General features: G+C 48.4%; 2 protein-coding genes across 5 annotated transcripts; one reads left to right on the top strand and one right to left on the bottom strand.

Annotated features, from left to right (window-relative positions):
- Nucleotides 1–72: 72 nt before the first annotated feature.
- Nucleotides 73–16,218, top strand: LOC135529183 (zinc finger CCCH domain-containing protein 13-like). 4 transcript variants are annotated; one of them, XM_064958042.1, is made up of 20 exons: nt 73–248; nt 929–1,144; nt 1,238–1,347; nt 1,539–1,653; nt 1,796–1,907; nt 2,088–2,215; nt 2,333–2,371; nt 2,506–2,870; nt 3,054–3,230; nt 3,507–3,835; nt 4,345–4,857; nt 5,418–5,702; nt 6,102–6,636; nt 6,829–7,055; nt 7,445–8,830; nt 8,950–10,218; nt 10,382–10,528; nt 11,519–11,719; nt 15,089–15,252; nt 15,456–16,218. In XM_064958042.1, the coding sequence occupies exons 2-20, from the start codon at nt 938–940 to the stop codon at nt 15,684–15,686; spliced, it is 6,540 nt and encodes a 2,179-aa protein (XP_064814114.1). In that variant the 5' UTR covers nt 73–248; nt 929–937; the 3' UTR covers nt 15,687–16,218. The 4 variants fall into 4 exon arrangements, with proteins under 4 accessions (XP_064814114.1, XP_064814116.1, XP_064814115.1 ...); XM_064958044.1 differs by having other exon boundaries at nt 6,829–6,941; XM_064958043.1 differs by having other exon boundaries at nt 929–1,081.
- A 1,856-nt stretch (nt 16,219–18,074) lies between these two features.
- Nucleotides 18,075–22,914, bottom strand: LOC135529185 (carbohydrate sulfotransferase 10-like). The gene is made up of 6 exons (XM_064958047.1): nt 22,810–22,914; nt 22,147–22,289; nt 21,859–21,968; nt 21,485–21,719; nt 20,617–20,722; nt 18,075–20,281 (listed from the first exon to the last, which is right to left on the bottom strand). The coding sequence occupies exons 2-6, from the start codon at nt 22,256–22,258 to the stop codon at nt 19,723–19,725; spliced, it is 1,122 nt and encodes a 373-aa protein (XP_064814119.1). The 5' UTR covers nt 22,259–22,289; nt 22,810–22,914; the 3' UTR covers nt 18,075–19,722.
- Between the last annotated feature and the right edge of the window lie 2,604 nt (nt 22,915–25,518).

Genomic DNA, 25,518 nt, shown 5'->3' on the forward strand with positions numbered 1-25,518 from the left:
GTCGTGTAAAGAAAAAAGAAGACACCCAGTATCCCATAGTTCCCCGCGCGTGTAGATTATATTGCGGCTCCACTTTTAGATCTCTACGGTTGAAAATACACCCAATCATTACACACGCACCCTTTGCCAACATGAAGGCGGATAGGGGAGCCCCTTCCATTGAAATACAAGAATACAATTTGTGATTTCAAGAGGTAGCGAATCCCATTGCCTACGAAAATAGATGCGACACCGAATTAATATTTTGGGTGAGGCAACTCTTTTAATGCAATGTGCATTAGCTTTCCAGGATCTTAGAATATGGGGATGGCTTATACAGGCCTCGGGCCCAGAGAGCATAGCTAGCTTATGCTAATACGTTATCATAAATATCCAAAGTTCCCGTTTCATTCGCTAGTTAACTAGCTAGCTACCAAACTGCATTTTCAGATACGATCTCTGGCAAAAAAATATGCCTAAATGATTAGTTAACTAACGTGTTAGTAACTAGTCAGTATCAATATGCTAATGTTAACTCATCATCGGGGCTTGATTGGTAGCGTTGACGTTGATGTTGGGGTGTATTCATTAAAGCCGATTCTGTTGCAAAACTTCTTAAACGGAAGCAAACGAAACGGGGAGGGAGCTTACTGAATTTGTACAATTAAAAACTATTTTTAGTTGCAAAATGGAACGTTTTGCAACTGTTTGGAAGAATAATTACACCCCAGATCAGTGTGTGTCCAGTGTGTAAAAAGATTCACAAAATCCCCAATGTTTCTTTGCATCAATTTGCTACATTAGTTTCAAATGGAAATGTCAACCAGTCTACTGATTTTTGTGGTTTGACAAACCAACGTTGAAATGTTTTGTTGTTTACAGTAAAGTGCATATTCAGATTTCTGTATGTACCAATGCAGGTTTATAATATATGATTCTACCATTGCAGCCCTGCAGAATGTCCAAGATAAGGCGGAGGGTAACAGTGGAGAATTCTAAAACCATATCTGACAGCAGCAGTAGCCAGACCACCACCACCCCGTCTCGACGGCCCAGCGTGTTTGAAAGACTTGGCCCCAGCACTGGTAGTAATGCTGTCGAGGTGTGTACCTCTACACCTGCATCTAACCCACTGACAGATACAACACATGCATGTCCAGAGAAGGTAGAGAAAGAACATCTTTGAATTTTGGATTCATCAGAGCAAAACCCTATTTCTGCTTCAGGAAATGACACTTTCTTGCTTTCTTCCTTTCAGACTAATTGTAGAAATTGGTTGAAGACTGGGAATTGCAGTTACGGCAATACTTGTCGCTACACACATGGAACTCAGCCTCGAGGCAAAGGATTTAGTGGATCTTTTAGCAGGTTAGATGGCCTTGGAGAATTGCCTGTGATTCGTGTATGCAGGCAACTGAAAAATAGATATTTTATGCAAGTGGGCAACACAGTCAGACGGTCCAAATATTCTCCCATGGCTGTTTCTTATTGTATTTGATAAGCCAGTTGTCTTATGCTGAACCAATGCCGGAGATTACCATATGTTTGTGTGTAAACAGGTCAGCGGAGAGACCAACTGGCGATCTGCGAGAGAGGATGAAGAATAAGAGGCAGGATGTTGAATCAGATGCTACAAAGAGAGACCCAGAGGAGCCTACGTCCCCCACAGCCAGAGTGAGTTACTCTCCACACACACCTCGCTTTCATGTCCGGTTTTCTTTTGTTCTTTAGGACATAGTGAATAACCATTTTACTAGTTAGATATTAGACCAACTTGTATGGGAGTCTTCCATGTAAACCTGTCTGTGTGCTGCAGCAGCGAGACTCGTCCCGAGGCCGCCACAGGGAGAAGGAAGATATAAAAATCACTAAAGAGAGAAGCCCTGCCAGCGAAGAAGAGACCACCGAGTGGGAAGCCAACCGCGAAGGTGAGGTTTGAAAGTAGGGCCGTGTTCAACAGGCACAACGAAAAGAAAAAAAGCATGTGCCCTTATTAAAATATGAAAGGAGAACTAATGAATGTCGAACCGTTTTTCACTCTATTGGAAAAAGTTGTTTGTATTGCATATTCTAACCTTAAGTAATGTGCTGTTGTATTTGTCTTTTAGACTCGGATAACGGCGACTACGACTACGAATTATCCCTGGAGATGAAGAGACAGAAGATCCAGCGGGAGCTCATGAAGTTGGAGCAGGAGAATGTGGAGAAAAGAGAGGAGATTGTTATCAAGAAAGAGGTACTGGTATGCATGTATCGACTGTAGCTATATCTACTATAGTTCATAGAGCCCTGCATGTCTTAAGACTGAGGTTGATCTGTTTTATAACCTTATACACTTACAATCTCTCACTAGGAGCCGACCACCAAAACTAGGACCACTATCATATCCAAGGTAAGAAGAGATACCTACCTAACCTTATTGTCGTTCAGGAGACATCCATATCAACACTCATATCTGGTTTAGGCTTCTCTCCTTTCAGTGTCCATGCTGACCAATTCTGCCTTTATTCCACGTTGTAATTCCAGACATCCCCGGAGCGTTCCAGCTCTAAAGGTTCCCCCTCCTCCAGGAAGTCCAGTGGATCTCCCAAACACACTAAAGGACCTAAAGCTTCCGGTTCTAGGAAGAAGGAGAAGAAGACCTCTGTGTCGTCCTCTGCATCCGCCACGGCCAGATCTTCCAAGGGGGGCCACGGGAAGAAGAAAGGTCCCCGCACCCCCAGCCCCCCTCCTCCGGTGCTTCCGCTGGTGAACCCTGTCGTGGCAGCCGGGGGGAAGAAACACAAGGGGAAGCACAAGAACAAGGAGAAGTGTGAGGAGAAGCCGCCCAAGGAGGGAAAGGAGAGAGGGAGAGACGTGGAGAAACACAAGGAGAAGAAGGAGAAACGCAGGTAAAGAGGTTCGCTGCCATGCTTTGTCCAGCTCCACTCCAAGCTGTAGAGGGATCTAGCAGCCTCGTTGAATAGGCATAACAAGACCCACTGAAAACAACAGCCATTTAAACAAGTCTGTTAGCACTGTTGTTGAATATACTATGAAAGGGACTCACTTTTAGTTTCTCTTGGCGCTTGCAGAGACCGGTCAGACAGCTCCCACAAGGCCAAGCGGTCAGTGATGTCTGAGGAACGTTCCGGCAGCGTGTCCTCTCCTTCCAGAGACCGAGAGGCGTCCCCGTCAGCCAGGAAGAACAAGTCCACCTCCCCAAAAGTAGCCTCCCAGAAGACCCTTGCGCCTGCCTCCCCGCCTCACAGGTCAGTAGCCTGTTAGACACTAAGAAGATAACACCATCATTGTCATGCCGGAAGCAGTAAGATGACAGTATAAACATCAGCTTGCAGAAATGGAGAGATATGCAGCAGCACCTGAACCTGAGGCGATGGTCTAAAGATGCCATCTATCCGAACACTAGCATTTTCAGTCATGTTATTAGCAGGATTCTCATGAGTTGGTGTAGATGGTAGACAGACTAGCAAGACGGTCACTTTCCCTGAATAACCATAACCCCTCGTCCTCTCCTGGTCTTCCAGGTCTCCCCCTCCCCGCCACAAGCGCACCCCCACCCCGCCCCGCCACCACTCCCCCTCCTCCCACTCTGGCTCCTCAGCCCAGAGACACTCTCCTTCCCCCCGCCGGCGCCGCTCGGCATCCCCCGCCTACAACCGCGAGCCCCCAGCCGCCTCCTCACCTCCTGGCCAGAGGTGTTCCTCCCGCTCCCCTGCAGCCTCCCGGGACACCTCCTCTCCTCAGAGGAGGACTAGCCCCGGAGGACGAAACCACTCTCGGGGGCGTGAGAGAGGACGCAGCGAGAGGGGGAGGAGCCCACCTGCCCAGGAGCACCGACACGAGCGTCGAGACGGTACAGCAACTCATTAACATAAAACACAGACCATTTTCTATATGTGGTCACCACCTTTAAATAAACTACTGGTTTTCTATATGTGGTCACCACCTTTAAATAAACTACTGGTTTTCTATATGTGGTCACCTCCCTTTAAATAAACTACTGGTTTTCTATATGTGGTCACCACCTTTAAATAAACTACTGGTTTTCTATATGTGGTCACCACCTTTAAATAAACTACTGGTTTTCTATATGTGGTGGTTTTCTATATGTGGTCACCACCTTTAAATAAACTACTGGTCTTCTATATGTGGTCACCTCCCTTTAAATAAACTACTGGTTTTCTATATGTGGTCACCTCCCTTTAAATAAACTACTGGTTTTCTATATGTGGTCACCACCTTTAAATAAACTACTGGTTCTCTATATGTTGGTGTTTGTGTATATGAAAACAGTCTCTACATTGTGTCGTTTGATTGGACGCTGTAATAACACAGACCTGTGTTGTCGTCTCGTCCATGCAGAGAGCCGCGGGAAGCGAGAGAAAGACGGTACCCGTGACGACCGGGACTACGAGGTGACAGAGACGAGCTCTTCTCGTGATGCCGCCCGTGAGGACCGGGAGACAAAAGAGGGGCGAGAGCGCCGGGGTGACGGGCGCAGCGACCGACGAGGAGACTCCACCAGTACCTCCAGGGACCCCACCAGGGATAGAGACCGGGACACCAAGGACTCGACCCGGGAACCCAGAACCACAGAGACCACGTCAACACGCTCCGGACGAGACCCTCTGGAGTACAGGGACCGAGAACGGGAGAGGGAGCGAGAAAAGGAGAAAGAGAGGGAGCGGGAGAGAGGAGAGAGGGAGAAGACGGACAGGAAGGAGGAGGCTGTCCCGGAGGAGGGGAGGGGCTATGGGAGGGGCCACGGGCGAGAGGAAGGAGGGAGGACTGAAGGGAGGGGGGAGACGAGGACAGAGAGTAGAGCTGAGAGACCTGGCAGGGGTAGGGGCCGCGAGGCTGACGCATCTGACAAAGGTGAGGTCACACATGACATCACACATCTTATGACCAGCAAAATCTACTAATGGCCAGTTGGAGTAACAGTTGTTAATGTGTTTGTTGTGTTTGTGGAAGTGAGGGAATTTGATCAAGATGAACTGCGGTGCACCAGTCTATGGCTGAGGGAGGAGCTCCATTCTCAAATGGAACAGTAATCTGTGCCGCTCGGCCATGTTGTCAACAAAGCAGCATGGAGCATCATCCAGAAACATCTCTTTTGAGTTTTCATTGGGAAGGCAGATAAAGCGTTTATATCAAAAGCAATCACTTTTGCCCGTGAGAAAAGACTCTGATTCCTACTCATTACTCCACGTTCTTAAAATACGTCACTTTTGTTTTGAACCTGTTTCGCCGTCCGCCCAGAGGGGGGCACCTGGCTCATGCCTGGGAGGCCGCCCGGTTTCAAAACGAATGCAGTCACTGTTCACCTGGTGCGAACTCCTCCCACTGGGGCATCCCAGGCCAGATAATCCAATCCCCTCTGTGTCTGTTTCAGCATACTCTTAACTCTGTCCTTCCTGCCTCCGTTTCCTCAGGCTCCACCCGGAATGCCCGAGGCTCCCAGCTGGAGAGCGGTGGTCATGACGGTTGGGAGTCACGTAGCGGCGGAGGCTTCCGTGAGAAGAGTGCGGAGAGGAGCACCGACCGTGGGGCGGAGAGAGGAGGCGCAGAGAGAGGAGGTGTCGACAGAGGAGGAGCGGAGCGTGACCGTTATGACGGAGACAGGAGAGGAGGGGAGCAGGCGACTGGGAGAGACTCATCCTACGACCGTAGAGGTGGTCACACCGACCGTGGTGACCGCAGAGAGAACAGGGAGAGAGGTGAGGAGAGGTCTTTCCTCGTATCCTAATAAAAAATACATTTAATCTATAATACTAGTTAAATAAAATACAATTTATAATACACTTTTCATTGAAAAACATTCTCAATGTTCTGTAGTGAGTGATTTAAAATAGAAACGAGACATAGACAGAAAGGACACAGCTAGACAGGGCAACTGACAGTGTACACAGCTGATGCTACAAGAGGCAAGGCCAACAAGAAACACTGTTATATGTAACAGAAAGCCTTCATAAAGCATCCTGTCTCTTCCTCGTACTGGAGAAGAACATCCAGGTCCCTCAGGCCCTCTCCTCTAATGCTTTTTGAAACATTCATTCAGAATGAACCCTTGGTGTTGGATGTTGTGACTGACTGGCTGTTTCCTCTGTTTCTAACAGACCAAAGAGCTTCCTCTCCTGGTCGGCACCCAGCCAGAGGAGAAGAGCCAGACAGGGAGGAGACCAGAGGGAGGGATGAACGCAGAGGAGAGGAAAAAGGAGGAGACAGGCGAGAGGACAGGGCCCGAGAGAGGGAGCGAGAGAGGGAACGGGAAAGAGAGAAGGAGAGAGAAAGAGAGAAGGAGAAGGAGAGGGAGGCAGAGCGGGAGAGGGTCCGGGAGAGGGAGCGAGAACGGGAGCGAGAGAGAGAAAAGGAAAGGGAGAGGGAAAAGGAGAAAGAGAGGGAAAAGGAGCGAGAGAGGGAACGGGAGAGGGAAGAGAGGGAGCGGGAGAGGGAGGAGCGAGATAGGGAGAGGAAGGAGAGAGAGCGGGAGAGGGAACGAGAGCGGGAGAGGGAGCGAGAGCAAAGAGAGAGGGAGAGGCAGCGGGAATGGGAGGAGCGTGAGAAAGGAAGGGATGAGCGACGGGAACGGACGAGGGATGAACCAAGGGACGACCGCTCTGTCCGAGACTCGCATGAAGACCGCAAGACCAGGCAAGTATCAGTAGTAACCACCAGGGTTGGGGCCAGTTCCATTCCAGACCCTGGTAACCACTAACCCATGACACTTAACTAGAATCACTCCATTGTTTTACCTTAGTTGTGGTGCGTTTCCGTCTGTTTCTTTCCAACTTAACACAACCCAGCTGACCTCTAACCCCTCTTCTCTGTGTGTGTCTTCTGCAGCCGGAAGAGGCACAGGGTAGAGACCACACCCAGCCCGACTCGCCCCTCTCCCAAGCGAGCAAGGGACGCCACCCCAGGAGACGGCGAGGAATACAACAGCCCTGAGGAGAAAAGTGAGCGTTTGATTGGTGGAGGTCAGCCCAAGGTCCGCCCCACCTCTGGCTCTGGCCCAATCACCATCCTCCCCGTCACAGTACCAGTGTGTCCTCCTCCTCCAGTGCTTGACAGTAGGGACACTCTTTAATGGGAAAAACAAACAGCACTGGTTCTGTCTGGAGGAAACTAGTCCCGTATGGATTAACACCTCCCCAAAGGGTGCCTTGGCCTGATCACTTCAATATCCCTCCACGTAAGCCCAGGGCACACTCAGTAATGGTGATGATACCTTTTAATGTTTGAGCACATTTCATACAGACAGACAGGAACTCAACGTGCTGACATAGAAGTAACAGCTGGTGTTTGATTGTTATTAGAAGGCGATCAGAGATCTTTGAGACCGAGCCAAGGCGCCCTTTAAGATAACAAGGTGTTTTGTTTCTTTGACCTTTGTTGCCATTTCCATGATGTTGATAAACCTTGGTGCTAACAGAATCCCTCGGCTTCTTGGTGTGTTCAGGTGTTGAGAGACACCGGCTGTTGAGTCAGGTGGTACTCCCGCCCCAGGACCCCCTCCTGCGTTCCCCACCCAGCACCTCTGTAGCCGAGGACACCAAGCCCAGCCGCTGGAAGGACGAGGAGCGCCGTGGAGGCGGGGACAAGAGGGAGGGGAGGAGCCGCCGGAACGAGGAGGCCGACGCCCGCGGAGACAGAGGAGGAGCCGGCAGAGGAGGGGAGAGACGGGGGGAGCACCCCTCAGATAGCAGTACCCCTGTCTCGGCCTCCGGCTCGGACTCTAGGAGGGGTAAAGAGCGGGACGGTCGGGAGCCCACCCCTCCCCCGCCTCCCGTGGCCCTGGTCACTGAGGACAGAGATGCTCCAGTCCCGTCAGGTCATGAGGAGGGCAAGAAGAAGACTAAGTCCCAGAAGAAAGGCCTGAAGAAGGGGAGGAAGGAGGAGGCTGTGGCAGGAGGTGTTTCAGGAGCTCCAGAGAGGTTCACCAACCCAGAGCCCCCCTCCTCCATGGCCCTCTCGGACGGCCCCCCGCCCCCTCTCCTCTCCCCCCGCAAAGCGCCTAAGAAGAAGGCGCTGGACAAGAAGAGGAAACGATCCCGTGGCGCTGAGTCGGACGCGTCTGAGGAGGAACCAGGCTCCTCCCATCTTCCCCCGGGCAAGAGGAACAAGAGGGGTCCCCGGACGCCCCCACCCGCGCCAAAGGAGGCTCTGCTATCCCAGAGGGCCATGCCACATTCCGTTGCAGAGCCCTTGCCACAACCCGTCAAAATGGACGCCAACTTCAGCGACTGGTCTGACGAGGATGTGCTGGAGCGCGGTGGTGTATCGGCGCCCGTTAAGGCACCCCCCACAGTCCCCACTGAGAGGACTCCGACCGAAGCTCTTCCCAGGAGAGGAGGTCCGAGGGGGGGCAAGGAGAGGTTGGAGAGGCCTGTTCCCCTGCCCATCGCCCCTCTGCTGTCCCAGGACCCTCCCATGCTACTCCAGACCCTGCCTCCCCAGCCCCTCATGTCCCAGCCCCTGCTGAGGAAGCCTCCTCCGGAGCAGAAGAGGAGCAGCAGTATGGGAAGCAACCAGAGCAGGGCCTCATCCAGACGTCTCCGCTCTCCCTCCAACGAGTCAGCCCACAGAGAGGACCCTCAGCAGGGCCAAGGACCAGGCCGACCCAGGAGAGGACACCAGCTCCAGGGGGCCAACTCCCGAGACCGGGAACGAGAAAGGGAGCGAGAAAGGGAACGAGAAAGGGAGCGAGACAGGGAAAGAGAGAGGGAGCGTGGTGAGAGAGAGAGGGGGCCAGTGCTCACAGAGCCTCCAGTGGTGAGGGGAGAGGAGCGGAAGTCACGCATCGACCAGCTGAGGAGAGGAGAGCCCAGTCGCAGCACCTCCTCAGGTACGCCAGACACATACGACTAACAGGTTTGGTTGAGAAAACAGTGAGCTCCTTTACTAGTTTGATTTGATTGATATTATTATCTCTTATATGACATTTCTGTTGGTTTTCCTTCCCAGACCGGCAGGACTCTCGCAGCCACAGCTCCAGACGTAGCTCTCCTGAGTCAGAGCGTCAGGTGCAGTCGCGGGCCGGGTCCTACGATGGCCGAGAGCGTGAGAGGGAGAGAGAGAGGGAGCGGGAACAGTTTGAGAGGGAGCGTGAGCGCAAGGACCTCCGACAGCAACAGGGGCCTCCGGGGCCACTACCTCCTCTCCAGCAGCAGGGGCAGCAGAGAGACTGGGAGCCCGAGGGGCCACGGGAGTGGGGTGGGAGGGGCCGTGAACCCCTCCTCATGCGTGGAGGCAACAGAGAGCAAATGAGAGAGCGTGATCTCCGTGACCTGCGGGGTGAGAGAGAGCGGCTTCTGCCCGAGGGTCTCCTGCAGCAGCACGAACGAGAGCGGGAAAGGGAGCGTGGTGGCAACAGGGGCATTGGCCGCGGTGGCGACCATGGCAACGACCGGGAGCGGGAGAGGATGCTGCTGATGGACCTGCCGCCACATGGGGACCCCAAGAACAGGATGGACATGAGGGGAGACAGACCAGATATGAGGGGAGACAGACCAGATATGAGGGGAGACAGACCAGATTTAAGAGGGGACATGCGAGGAGATATGAGACCTGATATGAGGGGAGACATTCGAGGGGACATGAGACCTGATATGAGGGGAGACATTCGAGGGGACATGAGACCTGATATGAGGGGAGACATTCGAGGGGACATGAGAGGAGATATGAGAGGAGACATGAGAGGAGACATTCGAGGAGATATGAGACCTGATATGAGGGGAGACATTCGAGGGGACATGAGACCTGATATGAGGGGAGACATGAGACCTGATATTAGGGGAGACATGAGACCCGATATTAGGGGAGACATTCGAGGGGATATGAGACCCGATATGAGGGGAGACATTCGAGGGGACATGAGACCTGATATGAGGGGAGACATGAGACCTGATATGAGGGGAGACATTCGAGGGGACATGAGGGGAGACATTCGAGGGGACATGAGACCTGATATTAGGGGAGACATTCGAGGGGACATGAGACCTGATATTAGGGGAGACATTCGAGGGGACATGAGAGGGGGGCCAGATATCAGACCGGACATAAGGCCAGATCACATGAGACCAGATATCAGGGGGCCGGACAGGGCTGAGTTCTCTCTCCTGCTCCCCCACGAAGCCTTGGGACACGGCGGCATGGACCAGGACAAAGCAGGCAACAGCCATCACCCTGTGGGAGGACAGATACAGGAAGCAGAGAAACAGGACAGCATTGACGGTAAGGATCATCTACAATCACAAACTACTAGCCTGATCCCAGAACTGTTGGTGTGACAGTGATCATGGGATCTGGCAACAACAGCCTTGTTCCAGATCTGTTTGTCTATGTTTGTGTTGATATGGTAGCAGGTTATTGAGTGAGTTTATTTGTTTGTCCTCAGACGAAGATGACGCGAAGGCGGATGACGCTGTGTCGGTGGTGTCTGGCGGGGAGGAGTACGAGCCAATCAGTGATGACGAGTTGGATGAGATCTTGGCGGACAGCGCCCAGAAGAGAGAGGATGGGCAGGAAGAAGAGAAGACGCCAGGTACAATACTGAGAACAGGGCTACACAGTCCTTCTGGCTGAGAACAGGGCTACACAGTCCTTCTGGCTGAGAACAGGGCTACACAGTCCTTCTGGCTGAGAACAGGGCTACACAGTCCTTCTGGCTGAGAACAGGGCTACACAGTCCTTCTGGCTGAGAACAGGGCTACACAGTCCTTCTGGCTGAGAGTCCTTCTGGCTGAGAACAGGGCTACACAGTCCTTCTGGCTGAGAACAGGGCTACACAGTCCTTCTGGCTGAGAACAGGGCTACACAGTCCTTCTGGCTGAGAACAGGGCTACACAGTCCTTCTGGCTGAGAACAGGGCTACACAGTCCTTCTGGCTGAGAACAGGGCTACACAGTCCTTCTGGCTGAGAACAGGGCTACACAGTCCTTCTGGCTGAGAACAGGGCTACACAGTCCTTCTGGCTGAGAACAGGGCTACACAGTCCTTCTGGCTGAGAACAGGGCTACACAGTCCTTCTGGCTGAGAACAGGGCTACACAGTCCTTCTGGCTGAGAACAGGGCTACACAGTCCTTCTGGCTGAGAACAGGGCTACACAGTCCTTCTGGCTGAGAACAGGGCTACACAGTCCTTCTGGCTGAGAACAGGGCTACACAGTCCTTCTGGCTGAGAACAGGGCTACACAGTCCTTCTGGCTGAGAACAGGGCTACACAGTCCTTCTGGCTGAGAACAGGGCTACACAGTCCTTCTGGCTGAGAACAGGGCTACACAGTCCTTCTGGCTGAGAACAGGGCTACACAGTCCTTATTGTTTGCCAGCGGGTTTGCCAGGTCATGAGAAATTCTGGTCCAATGGCTCCCCCAAACCAGCTCAAAACTAGCCCAATATCACACACCTGGCAACCCTGTCTAGTGTGCAGTTGGACACTGGTAAAAGACAAACTGTTGTGTTTTTTTATTATTGTGAACTAAATTGTTTGGTTATTGTGGTCTAAGTCCTTCATATGTGCTGTGTTCCTACAGGTCCCCTGGATGTGATTGATGTGGACTGGTCCAGCCTGATGCCCAAGCAGAAGCAGGAGCCCCGGGCGGCAGGGGCAGCTCTGCTCCGGTTCACCCCAGGGGCAGTGCTCCTCAGGGCGGGCGTCTCCAAGCGGCTAGCTGGGCCCGAGCTCCTGGAGAGAGTCAGGGAGGTCTGCAAAAAGGAGCTGGACGACCCTAAAGGTGATTGGAGGAGATATTAGTACTATTACATACTCTACTCTCTTTCTCCTTCTGGATTATATTAGTACTATTACATACTGTACTCCTGGATTATATTAGTACTATTACATACTCTACTCTCTTTCTCCTACTGGATTATATTAGTACTATTACATACTCTACTCTCTTTCTCCTACTGGATTATATTAGTACTATTACATACTCTACTCTCTTTCTCCTACTGGATTATATTAGTACTATTACATACTCTACTCCATCTTCTCCTACTGGATTATATTAGTACTATTACATACTCTACTCCTGGATTATATTAGTACTATTACATACTCTACTCTCTTACTCCTACTGGATTATATTAGTACTATTACATACTGTACTCCATCTTTCTTCGACTGGATTATATTAGTACTATTACATACTGTACTCCATCTTTCTCCTACTGGATTATATTAGTACTATTACATACTCTACTCCAACTTTCTCCTACTGGATTATATTAGTACTATTACATTCTCTACTCCATCTTTCTTCAACTGGATTATATTAGTACTATTACATACTCTACTCCAACTTTCTCCTACTGGATTATATTAGTACTATTACATTCTCTACTCCATCTTTCTTCGACTGGATTATATTAGTACTATTACATACTGTACTCCTACTGGATTATATTAGTACTATTACATACTCTACTCCGTCTTTCTCCTACTGGATTATATTAGTACTATTACATACTGTACTCCATCTTTCTCCTACTGGATTATATTAGTACTATTACATACTGTACTCCATCTTTCTCCTACTGGATTATATTAGTACTATTACATACTCTGGATTATATTAGTACTCCATCTTTCTTTTATACTGGATTGTAGAACCATGTATAATTTGACAAACGTTATCCCTACCATCTCTGTCTACTTTACAAGACACAGACTTTTACTGGAAGTATGCATACTTAGAACGTGGCTCAGTTGTGTGAGCATGTGTGGTGCTAGCATATGATAAAGCACTAAGCAGTCAGTGTGGTGCTAGCATATGATAAAGCACTAAGCAGTCAGTGTGGTGCTAGCATATGATAAAGCACTAAGCAGTCAGTGTGGTGCTAGCATATGATAAAGTCCCCCAAGCAGTCAGTGTGGTGCTAGCATATGATAAAGTCCCCCAAGCAGTCAGTGTGGTGCTAGCATATGATAAAGCACTAAGCAGTCAGTGTGGTGCTAGCATATGATAAAGCACTAAGCAGTCAGTGTGGTGCTAGCATATGATAAAGCCCCCCAAGCAGTCAGTGTGGTGCTAGCATATGATAAAGCCCCCCAAGCAGTCAGTGTGGTGCTAGCATATGATAAAGCCCCCCAAGCAGTCAGTGTGGTGCTAGCATATGATAAAGCCCCCAAGCAGTCAGTGTGGTGGTGCATATGATAGCATAGTCAGTGTGGTGCTGATAAAGCCCCCAAGCAGTCAGTGTGGTGCTAGCATATGATAAAGCCCTAAGCAGTCAGTGTGGTGCTAGCATATCATAAAGCACTAAGCAGTCAGTGTGGTGCTAGCATATGATAAAGCACCAAGCAGTCAGTGTGGTGCTAGCATATGATAAAGCCCCCAAGCAGTCAGTGTGGTGCTAGCATATGATAAAGTCCCCTAAGCAGTCAGTGTGGTGCTAGCATATGATAAAGTCCCCCTAAGCAGTCAGTGTGGTGCTAGCATATGATAAAGCCCACCAAGCAGTCAGTGTGGTGCTAGCATATGATAAAGCACTAAGCAGTCAGTGTGGTGCTAGCATATGATAAAGCACTAAGCAGTCAGTGTGGTGCTAGCATATGATAAAGCACTAAGCAGTCAGTGTGGTGCTAGCATATGATAAAGCACTAAGCAGTCAGTGTGGTGCTAGCATATGATAAAGCACTAAGCAGTCAGTGTGGTGCTAGCATATGATAAAGCACTAAGCAGTCAGTGTGGTGCTAGCATATGATAAAGCCCCCCAAGCAGTCAGTGTGGTGCTAGCATATGATAAAACTAAGCAGTCAGTGTGGTGCTAGCATATGATAAAGCCCCTAAGCAGTCAGTGTGGTGCTAGCATATGATAAAGTCCCCCAAGCAGTCAGTGTGGTGCTAGCATATGATAAAGCCCCCCAAGCAGTCAGTGTGGTGCTAGCATATGATAAGTCAGTGTGGTGCTAGCATATGATAAAGCCCCCAAGCAGTCAGTGTGGTGCTAGCATATGATAAAGCCCCCAAGCAGTCAGTGTGGTGCTAGCATATGATAAAGCCCCCAAGCAGTCAGTGTGGTGCTAGCATATGATAAAGCACTAAGCAGTCAGTGTGGGTGCATATGATAAAGCACTAAGCAGTCAGCATATGATAAAGCACCAAGCAGTCAGTGTGGTGCTAGCATATGATAAAGCACTAAGCAGTCAGTGTGGTGCTAGCATATGATAAAGCACTAACAGTCAGTGTGGTGCTAGCATATGATAAAGCACTAAGCAGTCAGTGTGGTGCTAGCATATGATAAAGTCCACTCAGTCAGTGTGGTGCTAGCATATGATAAAGCACTAAGCAGTCAGTGTGTGTGCATATGATAAAGCACTAAGCATATGATAAAGCACTAAGCAGTCAGTGTGGTGCTAGCATATGATAAAGTGCAGTCAGTGTGGTGCTAGCATATGATAAAGCACTAAGCAGTCAGTGTGGTGCTAGCATATGATAAAGCACTAAGCAGTCAGTGTGGTGCTAGCATATGATAAAGCACTAAGCAGTCAGTGTGGTGCTAGCATATCATAAAGCACTAAGCAGTCAGTGTGGTGCTAGCATAGATAAAGTACTAAGCAGTCAGTGTGGTGCTAGCATATGATAAAGTACTAAGCAGTCAGTGTGGTGCTAGCATATGATAAAGCACTAAGCAGTCAGTGTGGTGCTAGCATATGATAAAGTCCACTAAGCAGTCAGTGTGGTGCTAGCATATGATAAAGTCCCCCAAGCAGTCAGTGTGGTGCTAGCATATGATAAAGCACTAAGCAGTCAGTGTGGTGCTAGCATATGATAAAGCACTAAGCAGTCAGTGTGGTGCTAGCATATGATAAAGCACTAAGCAGTCAGTGTGGTGCTAGCATATGATAAAGCACTAAGCAGTCAGTGTGGTGCTAGCATATCATAAAGTACTAAGCAGTCAGTGTGGTGCTAGCATATCATAAAGCACTAAGCAGTCAGTGTGGTGCTAGCATATCATAAAGTACTAAGCAGTCAGTGTGGTGCTAGCATATCATAAAGTACTAAGCAGCGGCAATAGAAACATCTTTTGTACGTTGCTTCCATTCATCACTGGAAACATGCAGTGAGTCTAACCCAGCTCTCCGTCCATTCCTCCAGATGCTGACAAGCTGTTTGAGCACGACCTGGGTGCTCTGAACAAGGCAGCTCTGAGCAGGAGGATAGAGAGGGCAGGTCTGCTGAGGAACCTGGGCCCCTGCTGTAAGGCCCTCTGTGCCCGCAGGGACATGGCCATCAGACGGCAGCTCCTCAAGAACGAAAAGGTGAGTGCTCCAAGAAAATGTACTTGTACCCAGAACCATAGACTATTCTAGACCATATACCAATTGACTGAGATGGCCCTCTACTGTAGGATATATGGAGGAATGGACTGGGAATATGTAGATAGTATATTATAATAGATGGAGCAATATTTTGACACACACTGCCTATCGCTGTATAGTAAGCTAACTCTTTCTCTCTCCAGGGCCTGGCCAAGCAGATGTACCCCAGTGTTCCTGTGGTGGACAGTGAGCTCTTCCAACTCAGCATGCGTCTCTTCAAGAAGACTGTAGCCGCCGCCAGAAGCAACCAGCCCCCGTTGGGGCCCCCAGCAGGCCCAGAGAAGGCCGACAAGGGGCCACCGGGGCTGGTACCGGTAGCTTCACCGGTAGCCAAGCCCAGTACACCACAGCCCCCCGAGATGTGTGTCTCCTGAGAGCGTGCGGAGCTTATGGGTAAAAACAAACGCTGCATGATGAAACTGATCTGTGATCAGAAATTGAATCAGCTCTGACTACTAAGCCAGCTCTGAGTCCCCGCCCCTAACTCTAAACCCCGCCCCCTAATGCTAAAACCCGCCCCCCTGCTATAGCTTTTTTTAATCACAAGGAAAAATCTAACAAAACGCTGAAACTCTTGTCAGTCAGCAGTGCTGTCATTATGGAAGACTGATCTGATCCACAAGTACTGTACTGCTTCTACCATAGAGACTATTGGAGATACTAGCCTATGGAGGGATTGATAGAGGCCTTGTACAATGTACTGTACCTTGAACTAGAAATGACAATGCTACAGGAAAGACATGCATTTTCCCGAATAACACAGTTGTTGTTTTTGTGCGATTGGGTATTTGTTGCCGGAGGGTGATAAGTCTCCCTTTCGTAATGACGGTGATTTATGTTTTTTGTTTCTTTTGTTGTGCATTGGTTTTTAAGACTGCATTAAAGTGGTTAGTTGTTCATTTGTAATGGCTCTTATCCTTGCTTTGTATGGAGTTCAGTCTCAGTGCCATGTGCTGCTTGATGTCATTTGTGTATTGTTCAAGAGACATTGACTACATCCCCGATGGCACCCTATTCCCTATGTAGTGCACTTCTTCTGACCTGGCCCATAGGGCTCGGGTCAAAAGTAGTGCGCTGTACAGGGTGTAATTTGGGATGCAACCCTGGCCAAACGCACTCAAATCTCTGAGTGACTTGTATGAATGTTTACTGTACTGCCTAGGCTACTCCACCCCGACATGAATACATGTCTCTTGAGGTCACTCGAAACTTTGGCAATGGCCTACTTTGCTAGGACCTCTGGGTTAAACTCAGCCAACACCCTCAGACTGCTGTGCCATAACAACACTCCATTCTAGACTCTTACCGACAGGACCCTGGCTGGCCTGAACATAATCCCATCAGGAGATGGATTTGACTCTTAAAACTATGATGACTCTGTGTAGAAGTGTTGAATTGTCTTAATGTATTCTGTTGGCAGGTTGAAAGATTACATGAATTGTGGTGGTAGGTCTAATTGAATGGATTCTGGTGGTGGGTGTAATTAGGGCTGGGCGGTATACCGTTTTTTGCGATATACCGATGTTGATGCATGGACCGGTTTGGGTTTTTATTTTACCTTCTATACCGGTATTTGAATGTATGGTTTGTTAAATGAGATACGTAGTGTGTAACGTCCATTTTTATAGTTCACTACTTGAGTCTTCTCTCCCCATGCGGCTTTCCACACAGACCTCGCCCTGGCTCCAGGTCCTTTCACTCAAGGAGAGCATTTGTTTTTCCTCGACCACGAGACACTTGCGTTTAGTCTGCATGGTCTATGAAGCACATGCAACAATGTTGATGACAACAATGCAGTTTGTCACTTTGTGTCTTAATATAAATCTACTATCATTCTATAATTACACTATTAGCTTGTTTTTTTTACATCTGCAAACAGCTGGTTTGTCTTCTTAACAAGTTGTTCCTAAATCTTGTTAGCCGCTAATGCTAATCGCTAGCTAATAAATGTCCTAGTAAGAGCAAGCCTAATTAGCTTATCAACCTGATACCAGTGATGGTGTAGACCTAAATCAGCATGTTTGTGCAACAGCATTTTCTAAATTAGAGGTAAACGCAAAGCAAGAACATGTTAGAGATTTCATGTAGCTAAGAGAGAACACAATGTAGCCAAAGATTAAAGGGCCCCCTAGGAAACACCTATCATCAACACTTTAGTTCCTACACTGTCACAATAACTCCTCCCTCCCTCCTCCTTTTCATTCGTTGTCATGTCAAACACTATTAAAAGTGCCCACTATTATATAACTAGAATAGACATTCTATTTCCATGATTCCAACAGTTAAGTGTTATGCTCTAAATGCAAGTCAAATTGCAACATTTGGTTAAAAGTAAGGGCCATATTGCTTGCCCATATCGTGTAGCCCTACGTGGCAGTGTAGAAATGATCTCAAATGCAGAAATTGATGAAAATTCTGACTTTTGGGTGGTTGAAGTGAACGGTATAAAACAGAATGCAGAAAGACTCATTGAAATCACTCAGTATCAATGTGTTGCCACTCTAGGATCACTCACTACTCATAAAAAGCACATTTAGAACTTTTATTATTAAAAATCATTAAAAAAAAGAAAATATCTTGCGATAATATTTTGCCCATTTTGCCCAACCCTAGGTGTAATTGAATGAATTGTGGTGGTAGGTCTACTGCTAGGATGAGAATATCAGGTCTACTGCAGGGTTTAACTGACCTCACATGTAAAGAGAAAATAACTGAAAGCAGCCTACATGTGTTGTGGTACAGAGAAGAATAAAAAAGACCAGTTTTATATTTTACATGAAACCTTTATTACTCAGTAACCATCACCTGTCCACCTAGCTCTGTCAATACCATGTGACTGACCATACCAAACATTGGTTGATTCAAAAAGGTCAACAGGAAACTGTCACTCACTTCTCTTCATGGACGCCATTGGACGGCGTCGTGTTTAGGATGAAGAATAAGACAATTCATGGAATTCAATTGTGAAATAACAGTTCTGAGGATGAGAAAGTGAAACCATTTTTTCCTTCTCCCAGGTACAGTGCCAATGTAGTCTAATGTACTGCCCTTACAGGTGGCAAACAGACGGAAGAGGAAGCGAGGCATCCCACTCCCTCAATTTATGGTTTATATACAGTCAATGAACTAAGTAGACCAGACACAGCTGCTATCGCAATGGTGTCTACGGGAGAGCCACCCCTTAATAGGTAGAACGTAAACAGCCTGAGTAAGATATCTTCGTTCATCCACCTTCTTTGACATAAGTATTAGAATAGAAGAGGCTTGGCTGTATGCCTCCAATCCATATTGCCATGATCCCATATTATGTGTCTGGGCTGAATTTAACTGGGTTAACCCTGAAGGACATCTATATATCTGTCTGTCTACTGTACTGGATGGGAACATGAGGTAAGACCCAGGGACCGTACACCCCATGGCATAATACAGGCATAGTATTATCCACTGTAGTAGCTTCAGCCAATCAGCAGGAGTTACGCCACAGTGAACCTTCCCCCTGTCACCTGAACACAGGCATTGCAGACACTGACTCCTCCCACTCAGCACTTGTCAACCCTTTGAGGTCACAGAATCACACCATTTATATAGGTGCTGAGTCTTGAAGCTAGATGGAGTTGCTCTACTCTGTATGAGCGGTTAGACTGGAGGGAAGAGAGTTGGGGCTCTGATATTGTTAACTGGTTAGTGTTTCACTACCATCTCTATAACCTTGCATTCAAACTGATTCTGCTACGTTTCAATGGTGTGCTCAGCATTCAGTCTGGTTTAACCAGGCTACTGTCTCCCAGACCCACTTCAGTGTTAGTTCATAATGCAGACCTGCTTTGTGTGGAAGTAGTGCAGAGGGTGGTACAATTTAGCACAGTATGTAACAGTAATCTCTGGTTTAAATAAAGTCACAATACAAAAAGCTTTGTTAAATAACATTCAAATGTGGCACTTAATTCATTGGTCGTATGGCGAATACAGCCATTAACCATGACCATAGTGAGTAACTCTCCATCACCTCGGTCCTCGTGCCATTCATGGCCACCATGGTGACGGCTACCAGGAAGTAGAGGCATGTAGTACAGTCATCGCCCATGGTGACAGTTGCTAGGCAGAGGCAGGAAGTGTTGCTAGGTCGAGACAGGAATTACTGTCAGCCAGGTAGAGGAGTGACGACCATCCTACAGCAGATCAGCACGTTATATCAGACCAACCTGTAGTCTCCATCCCTCCCTGGCTTGAACCCGGATGGTGGGGATCACTAGTCTCTACTATGGCTCCTAGTTAGAGCAGCCAGGCTAGGCGGCTAGCTAGCTACACCCTCCCTACCTCTTCAGTAAACCACACACTGATTAAGATGCATGTTAGATTAGAGAGACATATTATTGTTGCAAAACAGTCTTTCTTTATTGTCGTCGTCATTCAGTTTAGCAGGAAGTCCGGGCTCGGGTAGCCGAAGAGGCTGAAGTCTCCTTGGTACCGGCCGTAAAGCCGCCTGACGTCCCGCTTGCTGATGCCTGAGAAGTAGCGCTCCACCTTGGTCCGGTTGTAACGGGTGATCCCTGGGGGGATGGTGGGGTACGATACCAGGCGCTCGATCCCGGCAGCTTTCAGGATGTAGGGGGCATCGCGTTCTAGAGTTTCGTGGTGCCCCACGACGCTGTACGTGATGTCACAGGGGGCGCAGAGTTCCGTGTACGTCACCCAGTGGATAACATGCTCCCCAAACTGACGGTCCATGCGGCGCCGCCCGGGCTCATCGCCCAGGTAACGGATGAAGTCCTCGAAGCGCAGGCCCGTAGTCGCCTGGTTGTCGTCGTTGTCACGGTGACTCTTACGGTACTTGCGGATGATGGCGGGAGCGATGTCGTGCTTGTACCAGGGCTCGAAGCGCGGGTTCTTCACAAACTTGTCCTTGAAGGCGGAGATGAGGCGCTCGAACGGGTCTCTGACGATGAAGAACTTGAAGTATGTGGCTAACCTGGTGAGAGAAAACAAAAAGCACAGTCCCATACAATCAGAGCACCACAATGGAATACAGGGCAGGGCCAAACAAGTCAGTAAAGGTGTTTCGCAAAACTTAACGTTAAGCACAGCTCTATAACATTTGAGTCATTTAGCAGACATTCTTATCCAGACCGACATACAATTAGTGCATTAATCTTAAGATAGCAAGTGATTGGGTAGGTGTAAGTGATGGTAGCCTACATTACCATCTTATTACTTTAACCAATCTAACTAAGTCAGATCTGTGATTACTTCAAGGAAGGAAGGAAGGTAGGATGCATTTCTGAAGTATTGAAGCAGGGCCTTAACCTTTTAGTGATTTCTTTCTCCGTCAGAGAGGAGAGGCGGGGCAGTCCGTTCTTCTCATGGTCATGAACCAGGTTCTCTGGTATCTCCTCCACAGTGGAGAACTCTCCTGAGGGGCAAAAGGAGAGAAGAACACTATTTTTTCGTCCTTCACTGGGATCGAGGCTACTACATCACTACAATTTACAGACAGATAAGCTTACGTTTTGAGTCAACTTTTACTCATCATCATCACGTCACTGTCTTCCTTCCTTCCTTCCTGACTCTCCTCCCTCCCACACTGACTCCCTCCCTACCCTCCCTACCGTCCTCCCTCCCTTACCGTCCTCCCTCCCTCCTCCTCCCTCCTCACCGTCCTCCCTCCCTGACCGTCCTCCCTCCCTCACCTCCCTCACCGTCCTCCCTCCCTCACTGACTCTCCTCCCTTCACCGTCCTCCCTCCCTCACTGACTCTCTCCCTTACCGTCCTCCCTCCCTCACTGACTCTCTCCCTTACCGTCCTCCCTCCCTCACTGACTCTCTCCCTTACCGTCCTCCCTCCCTCACTGACTCTCTCCCTTACCGTCCCCCCTCCCTCCCTCACTGACTCTCTCCCTACCGTCCTCCCTCCCTCACTGACTCTCTCCCTTACCGTCCTCCCTCACTGACTCTCTCCCTTACCGTCCTCCCTCACTGACTCTCTCTCCCTACTGTTCTCCCTCACTGACTCTCTCCGTACCTCTCCCTCACTGACTCTCTCCCTACCGTTCTCCCTCACTGACTCTCTCCCTACCGTCCTCCCTCACTGACCTCTCCCTACCGTCTCCCTCACTGACTCTCTCCCTACCGTCCTCCCTCACTGACTCTCTCCCTACCGTCCTCCCTCACTCACCATTGAGAACGATGAGGACCTTCTTCCATTGAGTGTTGCCCACTTTGGGGGTCTGGCAGAAGAGGATCTTGTGCTTGTCGCACACAAAGATGCGGTCCAAGACAAACTTGTTGATTGAGGTGTGAGTGAGGTTCTTGAGGGAGTCGTTCTTACACACGGCTGACAGCAGCTCCCGCCGCCTCGTCTCCACAGTGTTCCAGTCTGTTGGGTTGATCATGGAGGGGCCTACTGAGGACTGACTGACACACACACACACACACACACACACACACACACACACACACACACACACACACACACACACACACACACACACATTTCAAGTAACTGATGATTCTGTTTCAAGGGTGAACACACGCAAACAAAACTCCTACCAGGTTTGATGACTTGGGAGCTCTTCTGTCTGATTTCTGAGCTGGCAGTGATTTGATGGTCTTAACTCCTGGTTGAGTCCAACTCTGCATCTCAGTCTTTTCCCCATAGTCTGAAACACAAAACACTAAGAGATCACAAGACAATTCCAAGGGGGATAGACTAGACATTTAATTCTAACAGCATAGCTGTTATGTAACTATAGCTACAACTAGCTGAACAATTACTGAAAGGTATAGATAGCTAGTATTGATGAGAAACAACAATCAGGTTTCAGTCTGATAACTTACCATCCGTGGTTCTGGCGTTAAAATTGATAAACTTGTTGGCAAACACGAGGATGAGCAACACCCAGCCGCAAGCCCCGACGAGCAGCCAGTGGTGCCGCATCGTTATTTGCATCACCCGTGGGCCATCGAAGTAGCGACGGTACCTGCAGAAACAGCTGTTTAACAATAGCAGGTAGTCTTTCTCGTCAGACTCTGCACAGATGAAAGGGGGAAACCTTACTATAATATTTGGACTAACTAACGTTAGCTAGTTGTCATAATCTTTGGACTCAGACGGGCGCTCCACCGGCAGAGGAGTGGCACAGGGACAGTGAGGAGAGACTAGTTACTTAGCAGGCTACCTAGCTAGCTTAGCATCCATAAGCTACCATTTCAGCAGGCTGTAAAACTACATGACCATTTATGCCAATCACCAACTAACTATAGGCGTGGTCAAAACAACTGTCCCTACTGAAAGATAGGGCGAGATCAATTTAGCTCAGCTAGCTGGCTAACTTCAGTTAACGTTAGCTACTGTTAGCTTGTTGCTGTTTGCTAGCAATCATAATTCTGACCATTCCGAATAGTGTAGAAAGCAAGGCCTGCTCCTGAGTACGTTTGACTTGATCAGAAAGTTATCTGATAGCTAGTTTCCCATTGTACAACCAAAATGTGATGTCTTACCTGCTGTGTAATTGCAACTAATGCAATAGTAACGTTTCTTGTGATGTTCGCGTACCTGTCCCGTTATCCATGTTGTTGATGCATAACACAGACCAATTTCGCCCTCTAGCGTTCAAATGTTTACACCGCACAACATAAGACTGGACAAGACTACCCGAGAACTAGCTGTGCAACTGGCCAGTGACATCATATGCTCCTGTATTTAAAAAAAATAAATAAACTCTACACAAAAAGTTGTGCATATGCTCACTGCTAATATAAAATTAGCTTAGGCTATGGGCTACCATCATACATGGCTTCATATGGCACACAATGCAACACTGACTATTCGCCCCAGTCACACCATGCTGCTGGTCATGTGTGTTTGGACAACAGGGAGGTTAAATCAAATGAAATTGTATTGGTCGCATACACATATTTAGCAGATGTTATTGCGGTTGTAGTGAAATGCTTGTGTTCTTAGCTCCAACAGTGTAGTAGTATCTAACAATTCACAACAATACACACACATCTAAAAGTCATTGAATGGAATTAAGAAATACATCAATATTAGGACAAGCAATGTCAGTGGCATTGACTATAATACAGTAAGTATATACATATAAAATGAGTAAAACAGTATGTAAACAAAATTAAAGTGACCTATGATTCCATGCAGGATTGAGTAACTGGGTGGTAGCCGGCTAGAGACAGTGACTAAGATCAGGGGAGAGTACTGGGTGGTAGCCGGCTAGAGACAGTGACTAAGATCAGGGGAGAGTACTGGGTGGTAGCCGGCTAGAGACAGTGACTAAGATCAGGGTAGAGTACTGGGTGGTAGCCGGCTAGAGACAGTGACTAAGATCAGGGGAGAGTACTGGGTGGTAGCCGGCTAGAGACAGTGACTAAGATCAGGGAGAGTACTGGGTGGTAGCCGGCTAGAGACAGACTAAGATCAGTGACTAAGAGTCTAAGATCAGGGAGAGTACTGGGTGGTAGCCGGCTAGAGACAGTGACTAAGATCAGGGGAGAGTACTGGGTGGTAGCCGGCTAGAGACAGTGACTAAGATCAGGGGGAGAGTACTGGGTGGTAGCTGGCTAGAGACAGTGACTAAGATCAGGGAGAGTACTGGGTGGTAGCTGGCTAGAGACAGTGACTAAGATCAGGGAGAGTACTGGGTGGTAGCTGGCTAGAGACAGTGACTAAGATCAGGGGAGAGTACTGGGTGGTAGCTGGCTAGAGACAGTGACTAAGATCAGGGGAGAGTACTGGGTGGTAGCTGGCTAGAGACAGTGACTAAGATCAGGGAGAGTACTGGGTGGTAGCTGGCTAGAGACAGTGACTAAGATCAGGGAGAGTACTGGGTGGAGGTCATCTAGTGGTGGCTATTTAACAGTCTGATGGCCTTGAGATAGAAGCTGTTTTTCAGTCTCTCCGTCCCAGCTTTGATGCACCTGTACTGACCTCGCCTTCTGGATGATAGCAGGAAGAACAGGCAGTGGCTCAGGTGGTTGAGGTCCTTGATGATCTTTATGCCCTTCCTGTGACATTGGGTGCTGTAGGTCTCCTGGAGGGCAGACCACAACACCCCCTGTGGCAGCCAGCTGGAGAAATTGAGTGTAAATTTCAGACACTCGTCACATCATTAAAAAAAATCTCCCCATGTTACATCAGAATAGAGCATAAAACTGTTGTGGCAGAGACAAGATGAGTGTCTGAAATTTGCACTCAAAATGCAACTCTCCAGCTGGCTATAGGCACTGGGATCAGGATTCAAGCATTTTTTGAAATTATGGGTAAACCCTCAAGAGACTATATTGGCTAACACAGATGACTGGTCAATGGATAGGGATTCAATCACATCTAATAATATTTATTATATATAGTGCTTATCATCGCAATGACAATCTCAAAGAACCTAATAAATATATATATATGTATTGGTTCTGGCAGTTTTTGGACAATTGTCTTCCACAGAGGATAAGGCGTTTGAGGAAGTTGAAAAAGGCAGTAGCTTGAGTCAATAGAAAAGGAAGGGAGAAGTGTGAGGTGTCTGTGAGTTTATAATGTCATGAATAGTTACATTTAGGCATCCAACCTCATTCAGACATGCAAGTCACAGACACGCTTCAAGTAGGCCTGTATTCATAACAGCTCATCTCCTTGGTAGTGCAGGGATCATCAACTAGATTCAGACATGCAAGTCACAGACACACTTCAAGTAGGCCTGTATTCATAACAGCTCATCTCCTTGGTAGTGCAGGGATCATCAACTAGATTCAGACATGCAAGTCACAGACACACTTCAAGTAGGCCTGTATTCATAACAGCCTGTAGTGCAGGGATCATCAACTAGATTCAGACAGCAAGTCAGACACACTTCAAGTAGGCCTTCTCATCTCCTTGGTAGTGCAGGGATCATCAACTAGATTTCAGTCAGACACACTTCTGGACCATTGTTTAGGAGATCATCAACTAGATTCAGGGATAACAGCTCATCTCCTTGGTAGTGCAGGGATCATCAACTGGAACATAATTACTAATCATTTGTAGACTGCAAATTGACTGCAAGAAGCCCAGACAGATGTTTGACTAACACAAATCACTTCCAACCTGGCTTACATTTCTATACGATCACATATCTCTCTATTATGCGGGAATACTTGGGAACAGATGTGAAATTAAAATCACTTACAGCGGACTTTCCACCCAACAAAAATATTATTCTG

This window comes from Oncorhynchus masou, unplaced genomic scaffold, assembly GCF_036934945.1.
Source record: "Oncorhynchus masou masou isolate Uvic2021 unplaced genomic scaffold, UVic_Omas_1.1 unplaced_scaffold_1112, whole genome shotgun sequence".
In the NCBI taxonomy this organism is placed as follows: domain Eukaryota; kingdom Metazoa; phylum Chordata; class Actinopteri; order Salmoniformes; family Salmonidae; genus Oncorhynchus; species Oncorhynchus masou.